This window comes from Chiroxiphia lanceolata, chromosome 21, assembly GCF_009829145.1.
Source record: "Chiroxiphia lanceolata isolate bChiLan1 chromosome 21, bChiLan1.pri, whole genome shotgun sequence".
Lineage (NCBI taxonomy): Eukaryota > Metazoa > Chordata > Aves > Passeriformes > Pipridae > Chiroxiphia > Chiroxiphia lanceolata.
The window spans coordinates 4,640,328-4,668,233 of NC_045657.1; the positions used below are offsets into that span (position 1 = coordinate 4,640,328).

General features: G+C 44.4%; 1 protein-coding gene across 1 annotated transcript in view; it reads left to right on the plus strand.

Annotated features, from left to right (window-relative positions):
* Positions 1 to 2,542: 2,542 nt before the first annotated feature.
* The window catches only part of RAPGEF1 (Rap guanine nucleotide exchange factor 1), an 83,101-nt gene continuing 57,737 nt past the window's right edge, over positions 2,543 to 27,906 (plus strand). The window contains 1 exon segment of the mRNA XM_032708060.1: positions 2,543 to 2,627. Within this exon segment, the coding sequence (XP_032563951.1) occupies positions 2,603 to 2,627 (25 nt within the window). The 5' untranslated portion in view covers positions 2,543 to 2,602.

The following is a 27,906-nucleotide window of genomic DNA, read 5'->3' on the forward strand; positions in this document are numbered from 1 at the left end:
GTGCCCAGCCCCGGGTGTGTGAGAGGTTTAAACAGCCTGATGAAGTCACTTTAAAAGTTGTGTATACAGCTGACAAAAATAGCAACCTCGTGAATGATTTATTTCATAAGGGAAGTAAACAGCCTCTGACAGCTCACCAGGCTTCAGGGATTTATTGGGCTGTAGCACGGGGTGCTACCTGCAAGTCACGGCACTGCTGTGAAATTTGTCCCTAATTAAGTTGTAGGAATGAGTTGATTTTCAAATAGGACCATAATTCTTTTATTGTTGCCTAGGGCCATGCTGACTGGCTCTGCTGTTGCTCTCCTCTGGAGTGAACTTACTTGTCCCCAGGGAGCTGCCACTGCTCCCTGGGCTCAAATTATAGCAACTGTGTTAGTCAGGGTGACAAACACAGAGCTGAGGGTGTCAGGCAGCCAGGAATGGGAGTGCAAGCACAGTGTTTGTCTGTGCTTGGGCAACTCAGGCTCACACTGACCACAGTTGCCCTGAGTGTGGATTTGGGCTGTCTAGAGATAGTGTGAAAATGCTCTGTATCATCAGCACCAGTGTCCAGCTGGAGTCAAAAACCAGGTCAGATTTGGCAAATCCCACCTTTGCTCCCTTTTCATAGAATCATTAAGGTTGGAAAAGACCTCCAAGATCATTGAATCCAACCTTCGACCAAGTACCACTGTGCCCACTAAAACCATAGTGGCCAAGTGCCACATCTACTCATTTTTTGAACACTTCCAGGGATGGAGACTCTAGTCCCCTGGGAAGCCCTGTTCCAATGCTTATCCACTCTTTCCACGAAGAATTTTTTCCTAATATCCAACCTGAACCTCCTCTGGCATAACTTGAGGCCATTTTCCCTTGTCCTGTTGCCTGGGAGAAGAGGCTGACGCCCACCTAGTCACAACCTCCTTTCAGGCAGCTGTAGAGAGTTAATTGCAGTTGATTAATTGTAATTTTGCTGCTGATTGCTCCAAGAGAAAGATTCTGCCATGGCAGCAAATTCAGAAAAATGCAATTCCTGTGAGGCCTTAGGAGACTCTGAGGGGCTGGGAGCATTGGCAGGACATCCCTGGGCAGAACAGAATGGGGGGTCCTGCTCCTCCCAATCCCACACCCAGAGGGTTGTGTTTTGGGGGGAGAACTGCTCTGGATGCCCAGGGGTGTCCCCCATCCCCTGGGTGTTGCCTTGGGGTGCAGACCTGAGGTCACAGCAGCCCCGTGGTGCTGAGTGTCCCCCACAGTGCTGGGGGCTCCAATGCCCTGCTCCTGCCTGAATCCTGCAACGTGTCCAGTTCTGGGCTCCTCAGGACAAGAGGAACACGAGCTCCTGGAGCAGGTCCAGTGGAAGGCAACGGGGATGACTGGGGGACTGAAGCATCTCTCATGAGGAAAGGCTGAGAGAGCTGGGGCTGTTCAGCCTCAAGAAGAGGCAATTGAGAGATGACCTCATTAATGTGTATAAATATCTAAAGAGGGGTGCCAAGAAGATGGAGTCAGGCTCTGCTTTGTGATGCCAACCACTAGGACATGAGGCAATGGGCAGAAACTGATTTAGGAAGGATATTGAGGGGCTGGAGCAGGTCCAAAGAAGGGCAACGAGGCTGGTGAAGGGACTGGAGCACAAGTCTTGTGAGGAGTGACTGAGGGAGCTGGGGTTGTTTAGCCTGGGGAAGAGGAGGCTCAGGGGAGACCTCATCACTCTCTGCAACTCCCTGAATGGAGGTTGTAGCCGGGTGGGGGTCGGTCTGTTCTCCCAGGCAACCAGCAAAAGGACAAGAGGGCACGGTCTTAAACTGCACCGGGGAGGTTTAGGTTGGACACTAGGAAGAAGTTCTTCACAGAGAGAGTGATTTAGCACTGGAATGGGCTGCCCAGGGAGGTGGTGGAATCACCATCCCTGGAGGTATTTAAGAAGAGACTGAATGTGGCACTCAGTGCTGTGGTCTAGTAGATAAGGTGGTGTTGGGTCAAAGGTTGGACTTGATGATTTCAGAGGTCTTTTCCATCATAGTTGATCCTGTGATTCTGTGATTCTGTGTTAGGTCAAAGGTTGGGCTCGATGATCTCAGAGGCCTTTCCAGCCTAGTTGCTTCAGTCATTCTGTGATGCTCAGGAAGTTCCGCCCGAACATATGGAAAAACTTCTTCACCGCGCGCAGGAACAGGTTGCTAAGAGACCGTGCGGCGTCTCCTCGCTGGAGATACCCCAGACCCGCCTGGACGCCACCCTGCTCCACGTTCTCCGCTCGCGACCCTTCCCGAGCACGGAACTAGGGTTGCGGTTCGGTGCCTTCCCTGCTCACCCATCCCGGGATTCCGGGACTCCGGGATGCGCGCCCGGCCCGGCGCGGCCCCGCCCCTGCAGTGTGCGCGGTGTCCGCGGGGCGGCGGTGCCGGGGCGGTGCCGGGGCGGTGCGTGCGCGGCGGGAGCCCCGGGCCGCCCCTTCCCGTCGCGGCCCCGCGGAGCGGGCGGGGGGCGGGCGCTGCTGCACCGCGGCCGCCGCCGGAGCCGCTCCCGCACCGCGCCCGGCAGCCGCGGGAGCCCGGCAAAGCCCCTGCTCGGCCCGGCCCCCCGAGCGCCGCCGGGCCCGAGCGCCGGCTCCGACATGTCCGGCAAGATCGAGAAAGCAGGTGAGCGGCCGAGGGGGCCCCCGCGGGGACGGAGCGGAGCCGGGGGGGGGGACCGGCCGGGGGGCGGCCGCGCTCGCCCCGCCGAGCTGCCGGAGCTGCCGGAGCTGGGGGAGGTTTGGAGCCGCCGGAGGTGCCGCGGGCCTGGCGCGGCCCGGCGGGGCTGGGGGAGCCGGGCAGGGCCCCCCATCCCCGACGGGGCTCCCCCCGGGGGCTCTGTCAGCGCGGCCGGGGAGCCTGGCCCGGAACGCGGCCGGGCCCGGGGAGCCGCGGGGGATGCTCAGCCCGTTCCCCCGCGGGGCTGGTCCTGCGCTGCGCGGGTCAGGCTTTGTGTCTTCTCCGCGTTTTCCTTCCCCCCCATCTTTCCTTTTTGTTTCCTATTTTTTCCTGATTCTTTTATTTTAATTTTTACGTTCCTGCACCCCCTCCGTCCTCCCCGTGCAGCCGAGCATCAGTGCAGCCGGGCGCTGCAGCGCTTTTGGGGCCTACACGCAATGATTAATTTCAACTTCTTCCAACTTTCCTCCTCTGGTGTTTGTGCAGGATGAGAAAAGACGAGTCTGTAGGCAAATGTCAGCGGGGACTTGCTCATTTTTTCCCTCTTCCTTGCTAAGCTCTCCCCTCTGCTTGGGGTGCTCATGAGAGCCAGGGGAGGCTGCTGAGATTCCTCCTGCTCTCACAAGGAAACGCTCAAGCACGGATCATATTGTCTCTCTGTGCTTCTGGAGTCGTGCCTGGTTCTCAGTTGTCACTTTAGATGGTTGAATGCCCATGTTTTTCTCCGTAGTGGGAGTAGTACGTTTAAGAAGATTCAATTAGTGTTGTGCAAATCAAGCAGCGAAGTTACGTAGTTTAATTATGCTGCATTTAATTAGCGGAGAAAAATCAATGCTGTTTTGTATTTTTATTGTAAGGAATAGCTAGGCAGCTTCCTTCTGGGGAAGGCAGGGCAGCAGCCCGAGTCGGGATGCGGGAAGCTCAGTGTTCAGGCTTTCCAGGACAGCAGCCACGGATGTAGGAAAGATTCCTGTTTCCGAGGAGTGGAGTCGGTAGCAGCGCGTTCTGGTTTTGATCATTCCACCCGGGTTTGCTCTGGCTCCTGCGCTGCACCCTGTGTGAGAGTGTTCTCCAGTGATGCGGGTTCTGGAGCGGCCTCGGGGGATGAGCAGGCTGGCTCCCTGGCAGCCGCCTTCTCCCTGGAGAACATAGGCATGTTTCCAGCTCTTCGCGCTGAGTTACTGTCTAACAAGTGTGCATCGCGTCACGGGACAAATGTTACTCCAGAAATATCTCAGGTTAATCTGATGCACGATCCTTTACATTGTATCACAACGTAGCGCTTTGCTCTGGCTGCGGGTTTTTGCTCTGGGATTCTGGCTGTTCTTTCCCGTGCTTTTCCATGCTTCCCTGCCTCCTCTCATCCCTTACTCCACTGAGTAAGGAAGGTGTTAGCAGAGTACACAGACCTGGGGGCAGCCCAGGAGTAATTGCCACTTGTTTATGCTGGAGGTGAATTTGGCTTGGGATTTAGTAACTGTAGACAGTAATTACAGACGTATAAATAAGTGATCACGTTTTGTTTACTCGTGCGCAGTAAATAACCCTGTGAGAATAGTAAATACAACTGCACACTGGTGAGGCAGCGTGGAGAGTTCAAGCACAGGAGGATGACTCTGTAGACAAACACAAACGCAGAGTGGTTCCATAAACAGAGGAACAGAAAGGCCAAAACACACGGTATAAATATAAATACCCTATAAAATGCCGTGTAATACTAATAAAATACCGTATAAAAATTATCCACTGCTCAGCTTAGAGACCAGACATGCTGAGCTCCCGCTGAAAAACTCCAGGATCCTGCAGGATCCATCTCCAGGTTGGTGCTGTGAGTGTACAGCTGGAAGATGCAGTGGGTGCAGCCTCAATGTGGAGGCATTTGTTCTAGTGGGTGTCTGTCGTAGTGATGATTTGCTGAACAAGAGAAACTGTAAATCTGGGAGTCCGTCCTCTTTCAACTGCTTGTACTTTCATTTCTTTGAAAAGGGATATTAAAAACAAAAAAAAATCCAGTCCAAATATAAATGGGAGGAGAAGAGGTAGGGAGGGAGGGCTGGGAGCCAGCTGTTCCAGTGCAGGAGTGTCCCCATCCCCATCGCTGTTTCTGAGTGTTTGAACTCCTGATTGACACAAACAGTTTGTTAACAGCGTCACAGAATAAACACAGGCTGGAATACCACAGTAATTCTGGGATACTGTTTGTCAAAATGTGTACAGTAGCAGAACAAAGGATAGGGAGTCATGGAACAAATGCTGTGAGGTCTAAGGTCTGTGTGTTTGTGCACGTTTGAATTTGTTTTTCTTATGGGAGCAGAAATTCATGCATAATGCCTTATGTTGTAAATAAAATAGGCTCCTGCCTGATCACAAGCCATTGTGACAAACTTTGGAATGGGCTTGGCTTTGGTTTGACTCGTGTCCGTCTAGAAAGGCTGCTGGGAAAAATATATTATCCCTTACAGGGTTAGACCCCCAGAAATCTTGCATCCATCTGCTCCCTGGGTCCTTAACTGAAACACCTTGTTGGCACTCAATAAAAGACAATAATAAACGATTAGAGATATCAGCTACCATCCTGTCCATGAAGAAAGAGCAGACAAGGCTCCCTCTGGAGCCTCTCAGTGCTGCTGTTTAATCAACAGAAGGGTCACTGTAGAGCAATTCAGAGCTCTGCTTTGGAGTGAAGGGCAGCCATCTGGTAAAGTAGAATAAGATGGTATATTTTGGTTTAACAAGTGTTAGAGCCCCTGTTTTGTTAGGCTGCAGCCAGAAGACTTCCAAATACTTTTCCAAAGCAGAACCCTCTTTGACTTGAAGAGAAGGAATGGCTGTTGGCTTTTCTGCGCTCTAGAACTGTGACTTTTTGTCTTCACTTTCAGGAAATATTTGCTCTCACCCTTTTGATGTGAAATCCAGAACAGGGATGCCAAGAAAGAGTGGAGAAGGTCACAGATTCTGCTTGGGTTTCCTGTTACCATGGCAATGCATGAATTCCTGTATTTATTTACCTGATGGATTACATGCTCCAGGGAATTGAACTATTCTGCGTCGTTCAGGGAGAATAAGGGAGCAGTTAGACAACATCAGGTCTGAACCTAAAGCTCTTGGTGAAGCAGGTCCCTTCAAGAATGCCCTTTATTAAAACCAAAGAACATATGGGTGCCATACTTTGAAGGTTTACTCGACTTGGGGGTTTCAGTCTTAATCTTGTAATTTCTTGCAGGGTTTTCATATCCCTTGTGAACTTGTTTTTCCAACAGCTGTCTGCTAAAGGTTGTTTAAAATAACTGTGTTGAGTCTTAGCTACCTGGAGTGCAGGCAGTCATCTCTATTCTGCTCAGGATTCAACTGGATGTATTTATTCCCAGTAGACCAAAAATGCTGTTGGCTTCACCTTTTACTTATAAGCACTTGCCTGATAAGCAAATTCACCTCAAATTCTCATCCTTTAGTATTGGTGGGATAAACATCTAGGGCTAATCCCAGGAGAACTCTGTTCTTAAGGAAAATGGCAAAAATAGCAGACACAATTCAGGAGATCAGATTATTCCCATCTCTGTAGGAACTTAATGCTTATCCAGAGTCCTCCAGACCAGTTTATGTGATTCTGAATTGTGCATCTGCAAATGTTTTTGTATTAACATGAAGTTTCCTGGGGATCTTGTTTTTGTGGAGGATATATTTTGAACTGTCATCGCCTCTTGGATCATTCTATGGAAATTAGCCTGCATAGTTTTTACACCTGTACAATTTTCTGCAGTTTGTCTGTCATGCTTAGGTGAGTTACTAGGCAGAACTCTGTTGTGCATTCACCATTGTACTGTGTTCCTCAGTGTGAGGGCTTTCAGGTGAAAAGTTTTGCAGTTAACTGGTTTAAGTGCTGCTCTACTGGTGGCTTTCAAACAAAGTTAAAAAGTATTAAATTTCTTGTCTTATAGTCTGAGAATTAAACCCCTCTGAAGACTCGCCTCACAACCTTAAAGATAATTCATTTCCAAATCTTCCTTACTCGGGCTTTTACCCAAAGTGACATCTCATGTGTGTTTTATTGTAACTTGTTTAAACAGCATCAACAGTTCAGTCTGGTTTTGTGGAGGGGCAAAAATACAGGTGCAAGAACATCACTGCTTAGTGTGTTTTTCTACAAAATGGCACAAAGAGAATCTGCCATCTTTTGTAAGCCATAGGCTTGACAGGTGTTGTGTTGCTTCGGGACTGGCGTGTTCCGAAATGCAGCCTGTGGGATAACTGCTGCAGGATTGGGATGGTCAGAGCAATTGTAAGAGGGAAGTGGGCAAGGACTGGAGAAAAAAAGACAGCTGAAGGCTACTGGAATGTGAAGCAGCTGGGATGTGCCTTAGTCAGTGAAAAAGCAGAAACTGGAAACAATTGCAAAATTTATTTTCAGTGCAAGCAATCGTTTTCCTTGAACCGCAGTGACTAAATATATCTCTTGGTGTGATTTTTATGTGGTGGTAACTCTTACTGGCTCTTGCTAACCTCCTGGTGAGCAGAGAGGAGTGGAAGTTCACTATCAGTCAAGACTGTAACACAAACATCCCTCATTTAGATCTGTTGATTCACTTACAGCAAACATTTCCTACTCGTAAGGGATCCACAGGCTGCCAGCATGGCTTTGCTTGCTGCAGTGTCTTACCCGAGTGGAAGAAACCAGGTGGTTTGTTTCTAGGGAAAGGAGTCAATCTGTAATTCCTTTTCCAGGTTTCCTTGGGGTTTTGTTCGTATTTCTGGAAGTTTTGAATTGCAGTTGATGCTTCAGCTGATTCTAGTAACTCTACTGTAGGAGCAGATAGACTCTGATATTGTATATAAAATGATGATGTATATAAAAAAATATACATTAAGACCTTTCTTCCAAAGTCAAAAACCTGTGGGTAGAATTGGCAAAATGAGCTTTGCTGTTGACTTTCAAATCCTTTGGAAGGAGAGCATTTAGTTCAGAATCTTACAGCATCTGAACTGCAAATGGAGGAACACGAAGAGTTAACTTTCTAGACTTTATTTTTGGGAAGCTAGAGAGATGTTATGCCTGTCTTGGCAGAGGCATTTATGGCTAATCAGAGTTAATTCAATCACTCAATCATTATGTGTATTACAGGTACTTCTCATTTGGGCTGGTGGGAGGTGAAAGCTGCAATTGTTTGTTACTGTAGCACCGAATTTGGAAGGTCCTTGTGCCCCAGCAGAGGTAAAATGATAGAGAGCATCTCCTGTCTTTGTGCCAGATAAAACTCTAGAAACTATGTCATATATTAAAAATAACAAATTACATGTCAGAACTACAGGTAAGGTGATTTAATAGCCTCCTTCCTCTCTCTCCCTCCTCACCACACCCATCTTTTGCATAGTTTGGATACATGTAGTAGATACAACTTGTTCCATTTTCCAAGGCATGTCATCCCAACATTTTTCTGCTGAAACTAGAGATTTGGGGTCCTTTGCTAGTTTACAAAGCTGTTGACCTCTGTGTAATGTTGCTTATCATGAAAGAAATCCTTTCCAGCCTGTGTTCTGCCTGCGGAGACTTTATGTCATCTGGAGAAAAACCCTGTGCATGGCGAGGGGTCCTCCAGCTTCTCAGATTTGTGACAGAATAAGCTTTTCTCTCTGAAAACAATGGAAAATTTATTGTGCTGCAAGTGCCTGAATATTTGGGAAATTCTGCTTTGGTGTTACATCCTTTTTCCTTATCACCATTAGCAAACTATGGGATTCAGCCAGTGTCATGGAAGCAGTATGGAAGGAGTATTAAAATAACATAGCTATTGCAAAGATATTGGCTTTGTTATTAGTCAGTTTTGCCTAAATAACCAAAGTTTGGCTTGCATAATCTACAGCTGAGAGGTGTTATAGAACACAATGGGATGAGGGGATGGTAATGGGGAACGGTGTGTTGTTCTTGGGGCTTTAGGAGAGATTAGAGGAAAAGGGAGAGCAGGTTGAAGGAAAACTAGATTTATTCACCTCTGTGAGTTTGAATTTGTGGCCCCAGAACTTCAAGATGTACAAACCCCTCAGTGTATAAAAAGGGTACCAGCGAAGGAAAAAGGGACACCACAAATGGAGATGTTGATGGAATGGCTGGAAAGAGCAGAAAAGAAGAGAGAGGCTGCCCAGCCCACTGGGGAGAGAAGAGGAGGGAGCGGAGGGTGAGTTGCGTGCGAGGAGAGCGGGGAGGAAAAGACAAGACGGATGACAAGGGGGGAAATCGGGCAAGGACGACGTTCCCGGCGGCTTTCACGGGAGTCCGTTCCAAGGCGAAGAGACAGAAGATGAATTTCAGCAATCCGGAAAAGCTACAGGAATCCTGCAGGTTGGGACGTGCTGCCAGAGGAATGCTCTGCACTTCTGCTGTTCACGTTACTGCAGCCTGACAAATTACAACTCTATTCCCTGACCCGCAGCATCCACTCTTAAAAACACATCTCTGATCTCTTCTTACGGTGTGTGACAATGGCACTGGCAGTGCAAACAATTTCATCTCTGAGAGGGAAATGATGTCCCCTCGTGCTCTGTGAAGCAGCCTGGGAAAGCTGATGGATCAGATTATTGATCTACTTTTTTTTGGGTTGCGTATTTCAGTGAAAGCTCTTCAGCTTTCAAATAGTCTCTTCATGTTAAATCTGTTTGCTGTTTTAGTTGCTACTGTAGCTCACCTTGTCTGGAGTTTGTAGGATAATGTTTTCCTGTTGAGAGCAAGGGAGAAGGGAATAGAAACAAGTACAAGGAAAAGAGGGTCTGTATCAGAATGTTCACTTGATGTTTGGGAGAATTGGTCCCCCTACACTTGCTTTCTATTTGATCATATTTAGGAAAGTGATCTAAAATATTTGAGAATTGACAAGAGCTGTATTCTAAGCCCTGGCTAGCATTTTGATTTCAGGTTCCTTTTTTTTTTTTGGTTCCCATTTTATCCCACTTTGAAGGTCAATTGAGCAGGGGTGGCACTGAAGAAGAGATTTCTTAATTATGGGGCTGAGGGTCTTTGAATTAAGCAAAAGCATGTTTTGCATTATCTTACTTTACTGGGTGATGGTCTCTGCTGCTTGGGGTAGAGCTTTTTTGGTGCCATGAAAATACTGTGCATTTTGGGGTGTAACTTAACATCTTGGTGTGGCCATCAGTGCCTCCAAGGAAACCCTAATTCATTATTCTGCCGAGGGAGAAAGGTTAAAGCTTGCTTGCACTCCCATGCTCTCGTTCTTTCTCTCTGAAGGCTTCATGGGGGGATACCCTTTGTTGAGTACTTAACACACTCACTGAACCAGTCCCATTTATATTCTGAGCAAGATCTTTAATTTCATCCCTGACGTGTAAAAAATGTCTTGGGTTTGGGGAGGGGGGGAAGAGAGAATTTTCTTTTTTAGGCTTTCTGAAGAGAAAGGAAAAAATCAGTAGAGGCTAAAATTAAAGAATAGTTACTCATGGCTGGTAAAATTGGACTAAACAGCTACTGCAGTTGGTTGGTTGATTAAACTTTGATAGAATTTTACTAAGAGACTGAACGTGTAGTTCTGTATCTGTTCAACTGTAGTTTGCAGGGAGTCTTTAATAATTAAAATGGGACTGTGTTCCCAGTGTACAGCAGGCATTGTTTTATCCCTTCCCTTTTGATGGGCTCATGTCTGTGCTGCCCAAGAGGTGGTAAAACAGCCTCAGGAATTAATTCCATATTTAGAAAGTTTTCCTTTGCAAACCAAGAGTCACATAATCAAGGGTAATCAATAGTTTAGTTTTCACCCAGGGTAATCAATAGTTTAGTTCTGGTTGTGTAGTGCATTCCAATCAATTCTGGAGAGCAGCACTCCGTGAATCCATCTGATGGTGGGCTTTAGTTAACAGGACAATACTGTTTCAAACACAGCTTTCCTTGGGTGTTACATTAATCCTTTCAGTTGTGCTCTAACAACTTAACTTTGTCAATTTGAGTATGAGAGTTTAAGTGTGGGTGGTTCCCATCTACTTTTTGCTTTACAATGTAGCCTTGCGTGTCACTGTTGGGAGTGATTGTGTGCTGCAACTTTCATATGCAAGAAAATTAAGTATCCCTGTTTGGTTATATTTTATCCATTTAATAAATTTTTTTTAAGTCTACGTATTCTACTTTTCTTGTTAGAAGAAGCTTTAAACTGAATTATATACAAGAATAGTAAGTTTGAGGAACTAGGGAGGTCTGCCAGCAGGTTAAGTTAGAGCTCATCTCTGAATTTACAGGGATTTACAGAAAGCATGGAGCATGGGTTTATGCAGGAGGTGGTTTGTCTGTATAAATAGCCTTGCAAAGGTCACACGAAATCAGATGTTAAGGCTGATGCCAGATTTTTGACAGAGCATGGTAGGAGCAGGGCAGGGATTGAGTTTAACTTTTACTGCTTGGAATTAGTTCTTCAGGGCTATTATGTGGGAGAAATTTTCAGTATCCAAAAACATTGTGCATCTGACAGTCACATGACTTTAGAAAACCCTTAATCTTGACCTTTATGAGCAATATCTAGAACATAACTGACAGAAACTGAGGTGGGGAGTTTCTCTGTTTTAAGCTTAGTTTTTGTGGTTCTTTTCTGTGCGTGGCTGTTTGCTCTTTGTCACTGGGAACAGTGGCACTTTTGTCCCCTGCTCTGTCCATCTGCCCTGTTGTAGTTTACAGGAGAGACACTTCAGAACACTGTAGCACCACCCTGTTGAAATGATCTAGTGAATTTAAGGAATGGTATGTAAAGTACATCGTTTACCATGAGCTGGTGCTCTCAACTATGGCCAGTTTTGTGAGGTTCAGGTGTACAGTATCCCTTTAAAGAACAGCCACTGAGTTCTTGGTGTGTAACTTGGTGCATCTCTCAGAGACGAGCTTGTTCCTTGTCTGTATTTCTCTTATTTAATCTGTAGCATCCTTTGATAAGACATGCTAAAGGGAAAATGTAGCTGTCCCATACTCTGTTTGGCAAAGATGACTTGAATCCTTTGGTAAAAAGCAACTTCTGGGGACAGTTTAGAGGAGCCAATCAGGGACAGTGAAGGGTGGGTTTCTGTTAAAAGCCTGATAAAAATGGCAGGGCAAACAAACACTTAAAAACCAGGCCAGGGGAGAATTTGGTTCTTGTTACTGCCTGTGCCTATTTCCAGGTAGCCTTTAAACAAAGACGGTTTTGTTCCTGTCTGTCTGAGGTGAGAGCACTTGTATAAATTCCTTAAATACGCATTGGCAGCTCTTACTCTTAGATTTTATCCTGAATTCATTATCCTGGTTCATTAGGCCTCAAATGTGAGGTGTACCTTTCACTGTAACACTTCTAGGGCTCCCTGGAGACATCAGGTGTAGCACAAGTGATACACAGGAGAACTTCCCTGAGCTTCCATTTGGCTGGAAGCCTGGCAAGTGCCAAGGTCCAAGGGATTCAAACCCTTGTTTTGATATTGGTGTAACCCATACAAAAAATTCCCCTACCAAGTCTGATTTTGAAATCATTGCCAGCCTGCATGAGCTGTTGGCTTGGCTGTTAATGTTGATTCTTGATCCAAGTCTGGCATCCAAGGTTGATAAGTCCTGCAAAACACCACTCTCAGCCATTTTACCAGACCAGTGCTGTGGCTTGTCCTATGAGAAAGTTCAGATTTTTGGCTGAAAGAGTGGTCAGGCATTGGAATAAGCTGCCCAGGGAGGTGGTGGAGTCACTGTCTCTGGAAGTGTTCAAGAGGAGTCTGCATGTGGCTCTTGGAGACATGTTTTAGGGGTGATTATGTTGAGATGACTGTTGGACCAGATGATCTTGAAGGTCTCTTCCAGCCTTGATGATTCTGTGATTCTGAGAGCTAAAAGGCTGTGAGTTTTGTTTTTACTGTAATACTGTTTTTATCATTTAATTCTTCTCAGATGAGATAATTCACATCTAAAAGCTTTGGCAACACAGTATACTAAGTTTCAAATATTATCATAATGGAAAAAGATCATGCTAGAAATATTAGTACTCAGTTGTATACATTTAATGAAATTGTTATTCAAAGATTTTATATCCAAAACAGTAACAGTGGTTTGTGTTGATGTTGCACACTATGATCTTAACTTTTGGGATGATAACAAAGCACAAAAACTGGCTCCTCCTGCAATCCTGTGCCCTTGAAGGAGTCACTTAGTTAAATTCCTTAATATTTTTGCAGCTGTGGTTGTGGTTTATTAACTGATGCTGCCTTGAAGAACAGGCTGTGTCTGCAGCAAAGTTTTCATTACTCATCTGTCAATACTTACACAGTAAAACAAATGGGTCTGGGTAGAGATTTCTGCTCTTCAGTATAAAGGATTTCTTTTCCTCCATCCCTACCGTTTTACCCAAGGAGAGAGTAGGGAATACTTTTGATACAGTGCATGTTGTACTGTGTTGGATAGAAAGGTCTGGCCTCTTTTGTCTGTCAGGATTATTTTAAGCTATGATGTTTAGATAATATTAAATGAACTAGAGGGAATTAAAAACATCTCTCTTTCCCAAAATATTCTCATTTGTACAGCTGTAAAATGCCCTTTGTACTGATTCATACCAGCTGAAGAATCTCCAGAATATCTCTTTTGCAGTTGGTAAAATATGATTTTTGGCCATTTCAACAATTTGTTTGCCAGGAGAAATCCAGGTGAGTTGGGTTTGGTTTTGTTTTAACATAGACCTCAAATTTGAAAATTAGATAAACCAAACTATTATGTTACTGTGTTTAATGATGCAAACTGCAGGTTTTGCAGTATTTGCCTTGGCCTCTGGGTGAAATGCAGGAGGCATCTTATCTGCCTGGATTTTTGGGGGGGTTTTTTTGCATGATAATTGCAAATGAAGGGCACATCTTAATTTTGAAGGCCCTACAGAACAGGGATGTCTGCTCTGGGAGATGGAGATGCACATGAATTTCGTGCTGGTACATGGCATGGGCGAGTGAATGGAAGGAACTGGAGGAGCTGCTGTCACAGGGGTCGAGCAGTGGCTCTGAAATGCTTTGCTGTCACAGGGCAGAGCTGCAGCAAAAGGATGAACTATAATAAGTTGGGGAGAAGCATTTGCAGAATGCAGGGATCTGACTCACTTGACCACATGGTTCTCTTGAGTTTCACACTTGACTGTGACAAATACAGAATAGCAGCCGGGCTAGTGAGCAAGTGTGCTGAGGAGCCAAAGGTCTGTGCTGACCTCTGTTATTCTGGGGGAAACACTGGAGTCCTTGCCTCCTTTTCCTGTTGTGCAGTCTGGTTTTGCTTACTTTTTATCCTATTTCAGAAGATTCTGGTGGTGCAAAACCTCAGGCAGCAGTTCCCTGTGCATGAAGATGTAAAGAACTAAGGCCCATTCCAAGTCAAAGTGACTCATAACGTGAAGCCTTGCTTTGTGCCTCTCTACCTTGGCACACGATGTGTCAGCTGGTAAATTGGTGCCAGTTTCCTTAGCACATGGAGATGCCATCAAATGTATTTTGAATTCTGCCCTTTGGGAGATGTTCTGAAAGTGGAAGGAACCAAAACCTCTGCCAGACTGAGCTCTCGACCAGCTGCAAGCGTGAGGACCTGGTTTGGAGATAAAAACTGATTAGTGGATAATTCCCCTGGAATGAATAATCTCAGCCTTAAAAGATGAGTTGCAGATGGTTTTGAATGAGAGAGGGGTCAGGTTTAAAATGTCATTCTTTCAGTAACCTGAATCTACTGACCTTAGGTGACACTGCAGAGATCGTTTCAGCCAAATAAGAACGAAAGGAGAGGTTCACCCGTGGGGTGCAGCCAGTGCTTCCTGCCTTGGTCTGACCCCAAGCCCCCAGTGTCATATTTATGTAGTGGTTTCAAAGGTCTTCCACTCCCCAAGGTCAAGGAAAGCTTCCAAAATACCAAGGAGAGCTGTAGTAAACTCCCTCAGTGAGAAGGATTAGTATCTGTCATGAGTTGAAGTATTTTCCCATTGGTTATGCCTCTACTGATCTTCGCACAGGTAACACTACATGTGTGTTTGCCTGTCTTTGGAAATCCTGTGGAAAACAAAACTGAAAGCTAAAACGAGGTTAAGGACTATATCAGCAAGCTATGTCAATAAAGACCATCATTTTGTGTTGCTGTGCAGCTTTTCAAATCACTCCAGCGAGACTCTCCTTACAAATGCTTTTGTGTTTTATCTGTTGACTCATCCATCTCAACGCTCACAGTAACATTTCAGTGCTGTCTTATAAAGCCTGTGATTGAAACAAGGCTGTTCTCGGGCTGGTTCATCAACAGATGCAATTAATACAATGATGTTTGTTTTGACACCCTGTCTCACTGGCAGCATTGTAAGCAGCATTGCTGTGCTTCGCTGTGGTTGAGGACTCAGTGTGCAGGCAGATCACTCAATATTTGTATTCAGCTTTAAGTCAACACTGAAGGAGTTTCAGACCTCTCCTTGGCTGGCAAACAGGCTCACTGGCACTACAAGTGATGTTAACAAAAGGGCAAATCATAATCTGCAGCACTTCTAATTTATTTACAGTTTTATAAAATTTCACTCTGCTAGAGAGCACCAGAAGTATAAAAGGAAAGCTCAGAGGGATTTTCTTCTTGTGCAAGTCTGGGAAGGTGGTGAAGGAAATACGATTTGAGCTCAGATATTTATTCTTTTAGTAGAACAATGTCAGTCCCAGACCAGTGCTTCTCAGATGTGTTCTACCCTGGGAACTTGTGTAAAATGTCTTCCTTTTCAGCTTTTTCATTTTTAGCTGTATAGAGGGTGTAACCATTGTTTAAGGGAGTGTCTGTGGCATGGAGCCAGTTGATATCTAAACCCTATCATGAATTGTTTTAAAGAGAGTATGATTTTCTGTACTGAGATATATTGATGACTTTTTTTTCCAGGGCAGGAAATACCTGCTGACTCCAGCAGTTGCCAGAGCAGCTGTTCATTATGAGTAAGCCATAGGAAAAATCTTGTGAAAGCCTTGATATCAATAGGAAGCAGCATGGGCTCAAATGATCAGTACCAAAGTCTAGTTAAGCTGTATCAAGAACTGCTTTCATATTTTCACTTGGTCAGAATTTTATATTGGGAGGAAAAAAATTCCTGGTTCTTAGGGTGTCAAAGTCTGTAGGATAGTTTACAGAGAGGTATTTAACTTCAGGCTAGCTAATATTTGTAAAGTCTTGTCTGGACACTCCCCAAACCCTTGCTCCAGGGTACAAATTTAATTGATTTATTCCATGTTGAGTTCATGTAGCAGTTTCTGCTTCTGTGAGTAGGCATCTCCTCTGGATCCATGGGTTTGAACATTCCCAGGCATTATAGCACCCCTGTCACTCAGACTTGGTTAGGTTAAGTCACTCAGACTTACCAGGACCTGTGTTAGGCAGGGCACACACTGGAAATGCAGTCAACTCCCTGTCCTGAGCTGTCTAATGAGCAAGTTGGGACTTTTTTTGTTTCAGTCTATCTCTGGTTTTAATCACAGAGCTGAATTCTGAGGAGATTATATGTAGAATTCCATAGCTTTCCACCAAAAAGTTTGCTTTGAATTCAATGGACATTTCAGTGAATTTCTGTAGTTGACATTTTCTGGAAAAATAAATTATTATTTTGGCCCAAACCCCTCTGATCAGTGCCAGCTGAGCAGCAGGGGAGGCCCTGGGCTCCGGTGGGCTCATCCAGGGTATGTATGGGAGGCTGTAGCAGCACTGCTGACCTTTGGCTCACAGAAAAAACAGTGAGCAAGGAGTGCTGTGCTCCAGATGTGAACCTGTCTGGAAGCAGGATGCAGAGATAAGCTGCTGATGGGGAAAACTCATTCTCCTCTGACTGCTGTATTATACAAGTGAACCCAGTGTGATAGCTCAGCTTCTGAGATACTTCCAGCCCAAGTTCAGTTACTTCCCAAGTTCTGCATTTCAGCTCTAGGCTTGAACTGCTTTTTGTTTTGTGTTGTTCCTTGCTGTTTATGATACCAGGATATGATTCCTTCTTTGTCACCTCTCACTGCCCTTTGTTTCTCTTAGTTTGCAGGGTTTTTTGATGTGTACACTCATTTTGCTTGTAGAGCATCCTGCCTGTGTCACAAGGTTTTGATTCAGCAGAGTTGTCCTGGAGATGAAAGGGATGTACCAGCAAGTAGTGGAATGTATGTCACAGCAGAGGAACATCCACACACATCTTGCATAAGCAGCAGAGCTTCTCTTGTTGCTCAGTGTGGTCCTGGGGTCGTGGCTCATGAGGGTGGTGACAATAGGAAATATGGGATGTTCTGGCTTATTTTGAGAACAAGATTCCATTTCCCTTGAGGCAATAATTTCATGAATCAAAAAAGGAGAATGTGTAATGCTTAGTGGTCATCTAGAGCTTTACATTTTTGGAGCATTGTGCAAACATTTCTTCTGTACTTCTGACTTCATGATGGGTGGTGGTGGAAGGTGCTGCTTGTAGTGAGGTGAGAACAGCAAGTACAACTTCTGCCCTCCTTCCATTCCCTGGTATGGTTTAACTTGGTACTTTGGTCAGATGATCTCTGCTTCTCCCTAGGCTTCTGTGGGCTTTTCAGTGATTGCTGGAGCTGTGAACCCTGTGAGTGGGTTGCTAGTTCATGTTTTTAAGGATGTCATTAGGTAGCAAGTGGAAGTAATGCTGTGTAGCGGTGACATCTCTCCGTGTGGGAAGATGCAGGTAACGTTGTGTGCACAGACCATGCCACCTAGAGGAGCAGAGTGGGCTGGCAAGGCTGCAGCCATGGTTTGCTGGCAAAATTTCAGTGTCTGTGCAAAAATGGCAGCGTTGAGACCTTCTCCCAGCAGTGCCCTTTGTGGCCTTGCCTCCAGGTCGTTCACCAAGTCCGGTGTGAGAAGGTCCATTCACAGGTAGCTCTCCATCAACTCATCTTAAGAAACATTTCTCAACTTTTGACATGAGACTGCTCTTCATGATTTAGCCTCTTGGTTATGTTGATCCTAATCTTTCCCAGAGGCTCAACAACCTGAAATTAAGTTGTGGATCTCACCTCATATTCTCTGGAAATTAGGGTGAGGAATCTAGTACAAGGTATGATTTGATGGGATAACGCTCTCCAGGCTCTGTGCTTTTTTTGGCTTGTATGTTGCAATTTCTTTTGTGGGAGACTATTAAATTTCCCAGAAGATTATCCTAATTTCCAGAGTCTCGAAGTCTGAATTGTAATTAAGCACTTAATTTGATGAGGGTTTTTAGATATCTTGCTAGTCTACTGGCAGCTTGGGGAAATGCTTCCATCTTCAGCCCAGCTTGCCTTGGTTAGGTTCAAGCTCAGAAAGCTGGGATATATTTAGAACTGGCAGAACTGCGAGCCAGGCCTCAGAAAATTGCTCCAAATCTCTGCTTTCTGAATAAGTTGAAGCCAAATTCAAAAGAAGTGTGGCTTTTCTGAAGAAGTTGAAGTTAGGGTGATGACAATTTGTCACCAACAAATGGGCAGTGGGGAATTTTAATAATACATTTTATTGCTTCCAATTGCATTCAGTTCCCCATTGCCACAAATGACAGTAATCAGGGCATCCAACAGGGAAGCAATTACTTTATTTCTTGATCATCCAGACAGTCAGGGAGTTGTCTTGTGAGATAAGCAAATGGTTTGACCAAAGGGCATCACCACTTTGGGACAGAGATTTCTTTTTGACCCACATTAGTGTAATATGTGGTGCAATAAGGTCATGACCAACAGCTTGGTCTCCTAGGATTTAATACACAAATAATAATGACTGAGTAGAGTTTTTTTTATTTTTGTGCTGTTTGAGGTTAGAGCTTCTAGTTGCCTCTGGTTAAGTTTGTATCTTCTGCTAAAGTTTCTCTTTGCTGTTTAAGCAAAACATCTTTTTTCCCTGCTCTCTCATGTTTATGCTTAAAACTTCAGCAACAATATTTGGAGACTGTATTCTTCTGTGCCTTTGAGTTGACCCTCATGTATTTTCATCAAGACATTAGGATGGCCATCCCATTTCCTTCTATTCTGCGTTTAAATTTTCCTGTTTTGGAAATACTAAAAAAAAATATAAAAAATTAAAAAAAAATTGAATTGCAATTAGTCATATGTTAAAACCACCAGACTAAAGCCAGCAGGAAGAGTAACCTCTCAGTGTCAGTGTCCTGCCTGTAGCAGGGGGTTGGAATGAGATGGTCTCTAAGGTCTCTTCCAACCCAAACCATTCCATGGTTCTGTGCCCACGTTGGCTGTGGATGGATCTCTTGGCTGCCCCCCTGTCTCTGTCCTTAACACATCCCCCTTTTTGCTGATAACTTTCTGGCCTCCAGGCTACTGACAGCTGTTGTCCACTTGCTGCTAATTAAGAAAGCAGCATGAGGGATGGGAATGTGGATTGGAGAGACTGAACCCCCCTCTGCAGCAAAGCGTTTCAACCTGATTAAAAAAGAGTCTGACTGACGACCCAGCGGCCTCTTTTTTCCTCCTGTCTGGAACCTCTCTGCAGTAGCCTGTTTGCCCTCAGAACTCCCATGTTGGGTGCTGTGGCTCTGTATTTTTTAGATCCTGTAACAATGACCAGTGTCAGGACGGATTTGCCTGTTGAAAAGATGGGCACGTGTGAAGTCTGAGCCCCTCTATAAAACCACGTCTTTAGCATGCAAAGCGTTGTGTACATCTGTGCTCTTACCCAGAAAAATTCAAAAGCAGATCGTATTTTTTAAATAAAGCGACACATGCTGTGTTGAAAATTTAGAACTAGCTGTAAGAATCAGGATCATTATGAATTAACAGCACTTAAGAGGATGGACTGATGGTTTCAAAGATTTTCCTTCTTTAAGTATTTTTATTTGTTTCCTTCTTTTGGTTTTCCTTGTTTTGCATCAGGTCCCAGTGGGTGACCTTTTGTGTGATTGGGTAACACTGTCATTTTTATGATCCAGCAAGAGAATGGGCTTCAACTCTGAAGTTCCCTTTCTGGCCTGTGCTTCTGTGGAGGTAAAATGGTAGACTGAGGTTAATATAAGACGAGATTGTTGTGTTAATACACAACCAGAAGGTGTGAATTCAAGTAAGAGTGGTGGTAATTTGGCAGGAGAAGCCTCCTCCTGTAACACTGATGCTTTCTGGAGCTCTTTACCCCCAGGAATATTATGACTCTCTGTATTTCAGATTAGATCTCCAAAATTCAATCTGAATTCTTATCTGCAATAAGTGGATGCTCTATAGGCCCTAGCGTGCTTTGAAATCCGTGTTATTTGCTGTTATTTCTGGAATATAATTTCTTCCTGTTGTGATTTTTCTCCTGTTTGGCTGTTACCTTTTACCCTGGAGGTGATTGTTTTTTGGTGTTTTTCAGAACTTCTCATTAAAAGCACTATGTGTATATGTAGGAGTAAAATGTTTATTAAATTAAATAAAAAAATCACTGCCAGACTTGGCTCCTTAGGTGTGTGAAAATCCTTTAACAAACCATGTCTACCATTACAACCGAGTGTAATTGAACAGTAAGAACATGTCTGAGGAGAGGAGGACATACTTTTGACAGTGTTTATTGGTGTTCACCTTGATGACTTTCTGAAAGAAGCCTTGGAGCATTTGACTTCAGCTTTTGTGGTGAAGAAGTGTTCTGTGTTTGTTTGAAGTTCAACAAGAGCTGCTTTCCCAGTGCTATCATATATACGTTTAAACACTTATAATATTAAAATGGTAGGAAATGCAAAGCATAGTGTGGTCCTAATGAGCTGAACTAGGCAGACTCTTTGGGACCTGGGTGGTTTGGGGTGTGAAAGTGCTATAATCTCCTTGGGCAGCTTTTTGTTTTCACATGAAGAGAGCAGATGCTGACATGGTGCAAATAGAAGAGAAATCCTATCACTGGATTGGCCCTGAATCCCCAAGCTGTAGTTTGTAAACACAGTGATTTATGGATATTATAGATGAAAACAGGGTTTCTTTTTTTTTCCTCCAAGCAAAATATTACTTCCAAAAAGATCATCTCATTATTGGACTCTGGTTTGGCTAGTAGTTTTATAAAATAAACCTAGTAGACTTAATGTTAGAAAAATAGTGGGTTGATTTCTCTACTACTGAGGATTTATGGAGGCTCCAAATCCCTGTCTGTCTTGCTGTGGGAGGTAATTAAGAATATGAGGGAGCGGTTTCTTGGTTTGAAATGTTGAAAGTGACTGTAAGTATTTGTACTGTTAAGTCTGGGAGCTTGTTGGGGATGGTGAGATTGGTTATGCTGGGTCATTTGCTGGGAAGATTGGTCATTTCTTTCACAGTAACCTGCTTATTGCTTGGACAGCTTTGCCCAAACTGTTTATTATGTGCTGCCTGTGACTGGCAGCCCATTTCAAGCCCATTATGGGAATATTATGTGGCTTCAGGATCGCAGTCCATTTGTCCTGTAAAGACACTCACAGTGACATTGAGTTGAGCTGCTGTCATCCAGGTAGCTCCTCTGCCAATCCTGACATGTTTTTGCATCTGCTCTGCATTTTCGTGTGACTGAAGTGTCCTTTGAATCCCCACCTCTTTCCCATTTGTGCCGTGAATTTCTGGCTGTGTAAAATGAAAAGCCATCACACAGTCATTTTGGAGGCACAGAGATGGCAGTTTTGACATTAAGGGCGCAAAAAAACCCCATTCTGCAAATCCCTGTGAAAAAACCAGCTGCCTGTTTGGTGCTAGGTCAGGCTTTGTTTGGACTATTGTTTAAATGTAAGCCTGGAGCTTTGCTGTTAGGCCTGGAGCTGACTTCCCTTCCACTGGGTTCCTGAATGACAAAGTATTTTAGCGGAGGTGGCACCTCTTTGTCGGGTTGTTTTGCAAATGCAGACCCAGTTCTTAAAGGGAGAGGACAAAACAGGGATTTCTGCTTTACAGTGGAAAATGTTTGGGTTATGTTGTCCTGATTTCTTATAGGAGCATCCTTTAAATTAAAAAATGACAATTCCTACAAGAAAAATCTCTTCCTTTGAGGTTTGTTATCTACTTCGGTTCAATAAAGCTAGACTTTAACTTTTTATCTTTGAGAAACAACTTAACATATACATGAGAATTATCCCTAAATATTACTCTTTTGCCTTTTAATTGGCTAAATCTTTGCGAGTGGACAGTCATATTCCAGAGTAAAACTGCGTAGGGAGTAATAATGTGAGTTTCCAGCCTTCATCTTGATTTGAATTAGCTTTCCTGGGTGGAAAAGTCCTCTCATTATGAAGTCTGAGCTATAAGATTCTTGTGGCTTTGAATGTTGCCTGTTTTATCCTGATAAATTCTGGTGTGTTACAGTTTCAAGCAATCTCTCTAAAAGTATAGATTTGTGCATCTGCCAGAAAACCAGCTCAGCTCTTCACCCACTCTGTTCTCTGCCAACAAATCATAAATTAACTTGACCGTATTGAAGTATTTTCTGCATTTTTTTTTTTTTAATTCTCTTTTAGAAGTGATTTGAATGCCTGTTGAAAATGTCTTCTGTGAGGGGCATCTTTCAGAGTTCCCATATGAGTGGGTTCAGTTTCATAATTATGTGACTGCTATATATAGTGTTGTTTTTCAATCAAATAGCAGCAATCAAGCTGTTGTGGGTGTTTTGTACCTACGACTTGTGTGTAATATCAAGATAGACGTGGAAACAGTACTGGTTAAAGTCATATAGCCTGTAGGAGCCTTTTGCAGAAGGATTCAGGAGTTTCAACACATTTTAATGAAGCAGCTTTTCCCAAATCAAATGTCTTTTCCAAGACTTGTTTGAGACATCTTCCAGTTTTGCACTCTTTGCAATAAATACATAACAGGCTCTCAGGTTAATGAGGAGTAAGGGCACATTCAGTGTATTCAGACTTCTGACTGCAGAGTTGCCAAAAATGAAGCAGGAGAGCTGTCTTCCATCTGTCATTCTTCTTCTACAGAAATCAGCAGTTTAGAAGTAGATGTAGCTGAAAGTTTATTTGCAGAGCTTCAGAGCTCATGAGTACACAGAGGAGAAAAGAGGCAAAACTTACATGTTTGTTTGGGGAGGGAGGCAAAGTGAGTTTGCTGTGTAAATTTGTAAACAGGATAGAAAGGAAAGGGAAGTTTCCCGAAAACATGTGCTAGAATAAATGAAGTCCAAGCACAGACTGGAAATCTTGTGAAGTCCTGCAGGGCGTTGCGGGAGAGTTGCCCTTGTGGGGAGCAGATGTTTGCTGAGGTCCTGCAGTCAATGGCTGCAGTGTTCAACTCCCCTCAGCCCCCTCCAAAACACACAGTTATTTCTACTGAGCAACACCACCATAATCTCTTAGGCATAAGTATTTTTTAGCTCCTGTGATCTTAGATAGCCATTGAAAAGTGATGCTTTCTAACTGTGCTGCCCCAAAGCTTAGTACTAGATGCTTCTTATACTGCAAAGTGATAATAATAAACATGGATCATATGAACAAGGTCAGTTGTATGTTTTCAGCATTATAGGCAGTGGTTTATTAGCTGAAAGATGGTTTATAGTGTTTCTTGTTGCTTTACTGCAACGTAATTTTTTTTTTTACTCATTGGCTGGATCCAGCTGAAAACTCAAAATGCAGCCGGGGTGAAGCTTGTGCAGGCAGGTCGTGTGTTACCAGTTGATAATATTAAACCCAGAAGGTTTAGGAGGTACCTAAACCCTTCTAGTTACCCTTCTAGTAACAGCACCGCAAGTATTTTTTATAAACATCTCTTTATGTCTTTCTGAACCCGACTGCTGTGACATCCTAAATGCGCTGCACAAATCAGTGGGTTCTGGCATGTTTTTCACAGTGGAGGAGCGTGAAGTTAATGACAGTGAAGCTTTGACAAGCACCAGGCTCAGCCTGGGCAAAGGGCCGTGCTCTCCGGAGGCGATGGAGCAGGGCCTGGCCTGACCCGGCACCACATGGCTCGGGGGCCTCGTGGAGCTGAAGTGTCAGGCTGGCTGCTGTTTTCCAAACAGACCATCCTAAGCTCCAAAGTATTATTGCTCAACGGACCAGGAGCTGAAATTGGTATTGATTCACCTCTCGGGGCTGATGGCGGGATCGCCGCACGGCCGCACGCTGTGCTGCAGGGACCTGAACCAGCTTTGGCAGTTGAGGTTCTGCTGCTTTGTCAAAACCAAATTCCATAGAAATACTGCACAAAATTATTTCTTGTTTATAGAATCCTAAGGCCTCTTTGCCACGGAATCTAGGCACTGGCTTTTAGAACATGCTTTTTTTTATCTGGAGTGGATCATGGTCTTCAAACGCGTTCATGTGTCTCCCTGGCAGGTAGGGCTGGCTCGTGGGCAAAATCTCACTTGTGGAACTTGATGTTATGCTCTGCATGGGATGGGATATGATCAGGGAATGGGCTGGTGGTAAAATCATCACTGTTAGTTCACCAAGATTTATTCTGTGAGAAAAGAATAGTTTCAGCAGGATTATAGAGGTGCTGACCTGAGGTTCAGCTTTGGTTTTGGTAGAATCCAACCTCAGCTTAGTTCCCTTTAGCTGTCAGGTTGTTGTATATCAGCATTGAAGGTGTTTCTTCTTGACCCTCAGGCCAGCCTCCTGTATGAGCAAAGTGGAAGCTCATTGAAAAATTGAAACTATTCTTAGTAGGGCCCACTTTTGGTCATTTCCGTTAAAGATAACAGTAACTGTTAAATGTAGAAAGCCAGGGTGATACATGAAAAATGTTGCATGCCAGCAAAGAATGAAACACTAGAGAAATCAGGCTCAGGTATCCCCTTGTTAAGTGGGTTTTCAAACTTGTCCCTGCATTAGGCTACGTAATATTCTGAAGTAGCTGAGGAATAGCTGCTTTTTCTTCAGCATTAAGTTAACAAGTAAAATTCTGGTGGCTGTTTCCGTATTACTGAAACTTTAAATCTTCAGTGGGCTCAGTTGAGTTAGACACGGGATGGATTCCTTCAGACTCCCTGTTGCTGCTGACGCCTGTACAGCTCTGCTAGGGTTTGCTTCTGTAGAAGTTCAGTCTTCTTGTTTGTTTTAAAGTCAGGATTTGCCAAAAAGACTGAAGAGAACTGCAGGTGTTTGTGGCAGTTTGCCTTTAAACCTGTTTTCCATAGGAGCAGTATAACCAGGAGATTTTAGTTCAGGAGGAGGAGACAGGATAAAATAGAAAGTTGTCACAAATGATTGTTTACTGCTAAAGTAACTTTTAATGTTTGTGTGCAGTAAAGATAGATGTCCCACTGAGACTCCCTAAGCTACCTCCTGTTTCCTGCCATGATGGTCTAGGGATGTGCTAATCCTACAGCTGAGGAAGGGGAAGCTCCCTCCTGGGCTGTTCAGTTCAATTAACATCTCAGTTTCCCCTTGCTGGAGGCACCGATGTTTCAAATTGTGCTTATAGAAGACTAAAATTTCCTACTGCCTGTGGGCAGGCAGTAAAGCTGGTGGTTTCGTTGCAGATCCTATCAGGTATAGAACAGGGTATGGAGTCGAGGATATGGCCTGCAGCTCCTTAACCCTTCACAGGAGCAGCACAACAATAGTGTGAAAGCAGCTTCTGACCTGATTACATCAGAAATTTCACACCTGCAGTGCTGCTGTATCACCTTGCACACACACTTGTCTGTGTGCGTGGAGATAGAGAGCTGGTCCTCTGGGGCAACAGGAGAGCGGTACTTCAAAGCTGAGGGATTTGCATAGCCCTCCTGTGATGCCTTGTTTTATTGAGTAAGCAATATTAGGGAAGTTTACACTGGTATTGCAGTGCCTCTAGGAGATAGTGCTGGCCTGGTTCCTGAAATTCATTGTTCTCTCTCTTGCAGAGATGTGAGCCCCCAGCATGGTGCACTGGAGTTGTGCAGACATGTTTAATCTTACTGAACTGAATATCTGCTTTTCAGCATCTGGGCCCCGAGGATACAGTGCTAGTCAGAACAGGGAGCAACGAGGCTCCCGCGCCGAGCAGTTGCTCATCTCTGAACGTGCGTGGAAAAGAGCTTACATCACACTCTCACCTGGACTGTTGCCCTCGATCTGTGGCACTTGCTAAAGAAGAAAATAAAATTGAGCATGTTTAAGCAAATGCTTTCCATGTTTTGATCTCATTTCTTGCGCTCAGATGAGCGTGGGCGGTGGCTCTTGGGCAGGGTATAAGGTTCCTCCCAAGCCTACTAGAAAAGAGGGGTTAGCTTTGCCATTCAGACTGAATGTGCAAAGAGTCTGTAATCAGAGGTCAAAAATAAAGATGGCTATAATTAGTAATGTCCAAAGCAACTGGAAATTGTGTCAGGCAGATCTGAGCCAGCTTCTCTTTTTTTTCCATCACCTAATGAATGAGAGCTGAGGTTACTCTCCAAGGATGAAAGAGGGCTGGGTTTGTCGTTTTTCCCATTCAGAGCTAGTGCTGTGGGGCAGACAAAAAGTCAAGGCTCCATTTGCAACCTTGTTTCTCAGCTGGTGAACCTGTAGGCAGGTTGTGAGCAATTAGGGTTTTCCCTAAAGCCTCTGAAATAATGCGTTTCTGCTTGGTGTCCTGCCGAGTGGCAGTGACGACATCCTGTCACCTTGGAGATGGATAAACAGCTTCAGCAACATTGGGTTATAATCTTTCAGGTCTGAGTTTCAAAGCTGGCAGCCACAGGACTGAAACCCAGGCCTAGCAGAGGTTTTTCAGTGTGGAAAGAGTCTAAATGTGCTTGAGAAAATGAGAGAATGGGAGAAAGAGTTTAAGCGGAGCTAGCTCAGTGATGAGGGCTTTTGCTTGGCCGTGGCAGGACTGTCAGTGAAACAGATGAGCCTTGGCTCACATGCTCCTCACAGCCTGGGGTGACTCAGGTAGAGTACACATGTACTTGTGCCTGCAGGGCTTTATTTTTAGGTGTCTGAATCACTGTCATGCCCATCTCCTCCAAGAGCCGCCAGACGAGTGGGGATGCCCACGGACCCCATATTAAGTCATGTTTGGTGAACAGAGAAGTTCAACAGATTCCCTCACCACCATTGCATTTCTCTGTTCGGGCTGTTTGCTGAAGTAAGGCAGATGTTATGCCTCGTAGCTGGATTTTTTTTCCCCCATTTAAAGTTCAATGTTTATTAACTTTCTTGGTGGCTTCCATGTGCAGAGCAGGGTGAGAATGGACCACGGTGTTCATGTTGGTGTTGGAGGCTACTTGAGTCTCTTTTTGTTCTAGTGCTGCTGGCACAGGAGGTGGGAGTTACAAGTCATGTTACCAGTTTTGTAATCCCATTAGTTCTCTGGGGCTTGCAGGGCTGTGCAAAATCAGTACTTAAATGGGAAATTACCGGAGACTCACCAGATGCTGCACGAAGGTTTGTGGGTGATTTGGTGAACGTTTCTGCTTGCAAGTTGGTATGGCACCAGTCTGCTGGGGTGGCTTTCCTTCTGATAAAACAGAGCAAAAGTCCTGTCTGCTGCTGCTGCTGCTTATCAATAAATTACAGTATCTTTTTCAAAGAGAAGTCTGAAAGCCAGCTTTGGTGTGCTGGAGGAAACTGAACTTGGCTAGCAGAGATTTACTCCCTTAAATCCCTCCTTGTTTGAATAATTGTACCTTTTTGCCTTTTTTTGTTTCTTTTTCCCTATAAATCAGTTGGGTGGTATTGCTGTGATATTCAGCAGCTAAAGGATTCCTGGTTTATGTGTCTGCATGCAAGGAGATGCTTCTAAAATACTTCAGGTGAAAAGAACTAGGAGGGAACCTGGTCAGCTGCTCTGAACTTGCTACTTGATCTTGTGCATCTTCTCTTCCTTGCAATCTGAAGATTTGCTTCCAAATATGACACTGGAAGGAAGAAGAGCTGTAGTACTAATGCACCATAAAATTAAAGTTGTTGACTGACCCAATCCTTTTCACTGCAGTCAGGAGACGTGGCTGAATTGATAAGTTGCCCTCTGTGCTTTCCAATTCCCTTGCAAACACTGCGAGCTCTTTCCACATGAGGTTGCTGCAGCTGGAGATGCTTCATTCATGGTTGCTTAGAAAGGAAAAAAAAAAAAATCAAAATAAAAATGTGCTCTCTGACAAATAAAAATGTTTTGCTTCCTCTGGAGGCCCCAGAGGGCGGCATAAAAATAATGAAGCCTGTGAGTCAGTGAGCATTGCCTGGCCAGCTGAGAGGGAACTGAGCCTCCCTTTTCCAGAGAAGTTTGTGTGCTGTCACTGCACATCATTAATGCTCACTGGTTTATGCTCATTCACTGTAATGTTGCCAAAAAAGAAAAAGGGCAGTCGGTCTTTCCGCTCCCAAAAGTTGGCTGCTTCCAAGGTGACGTGATGGTGGAGGAAAAGTTTCTTTAGCAC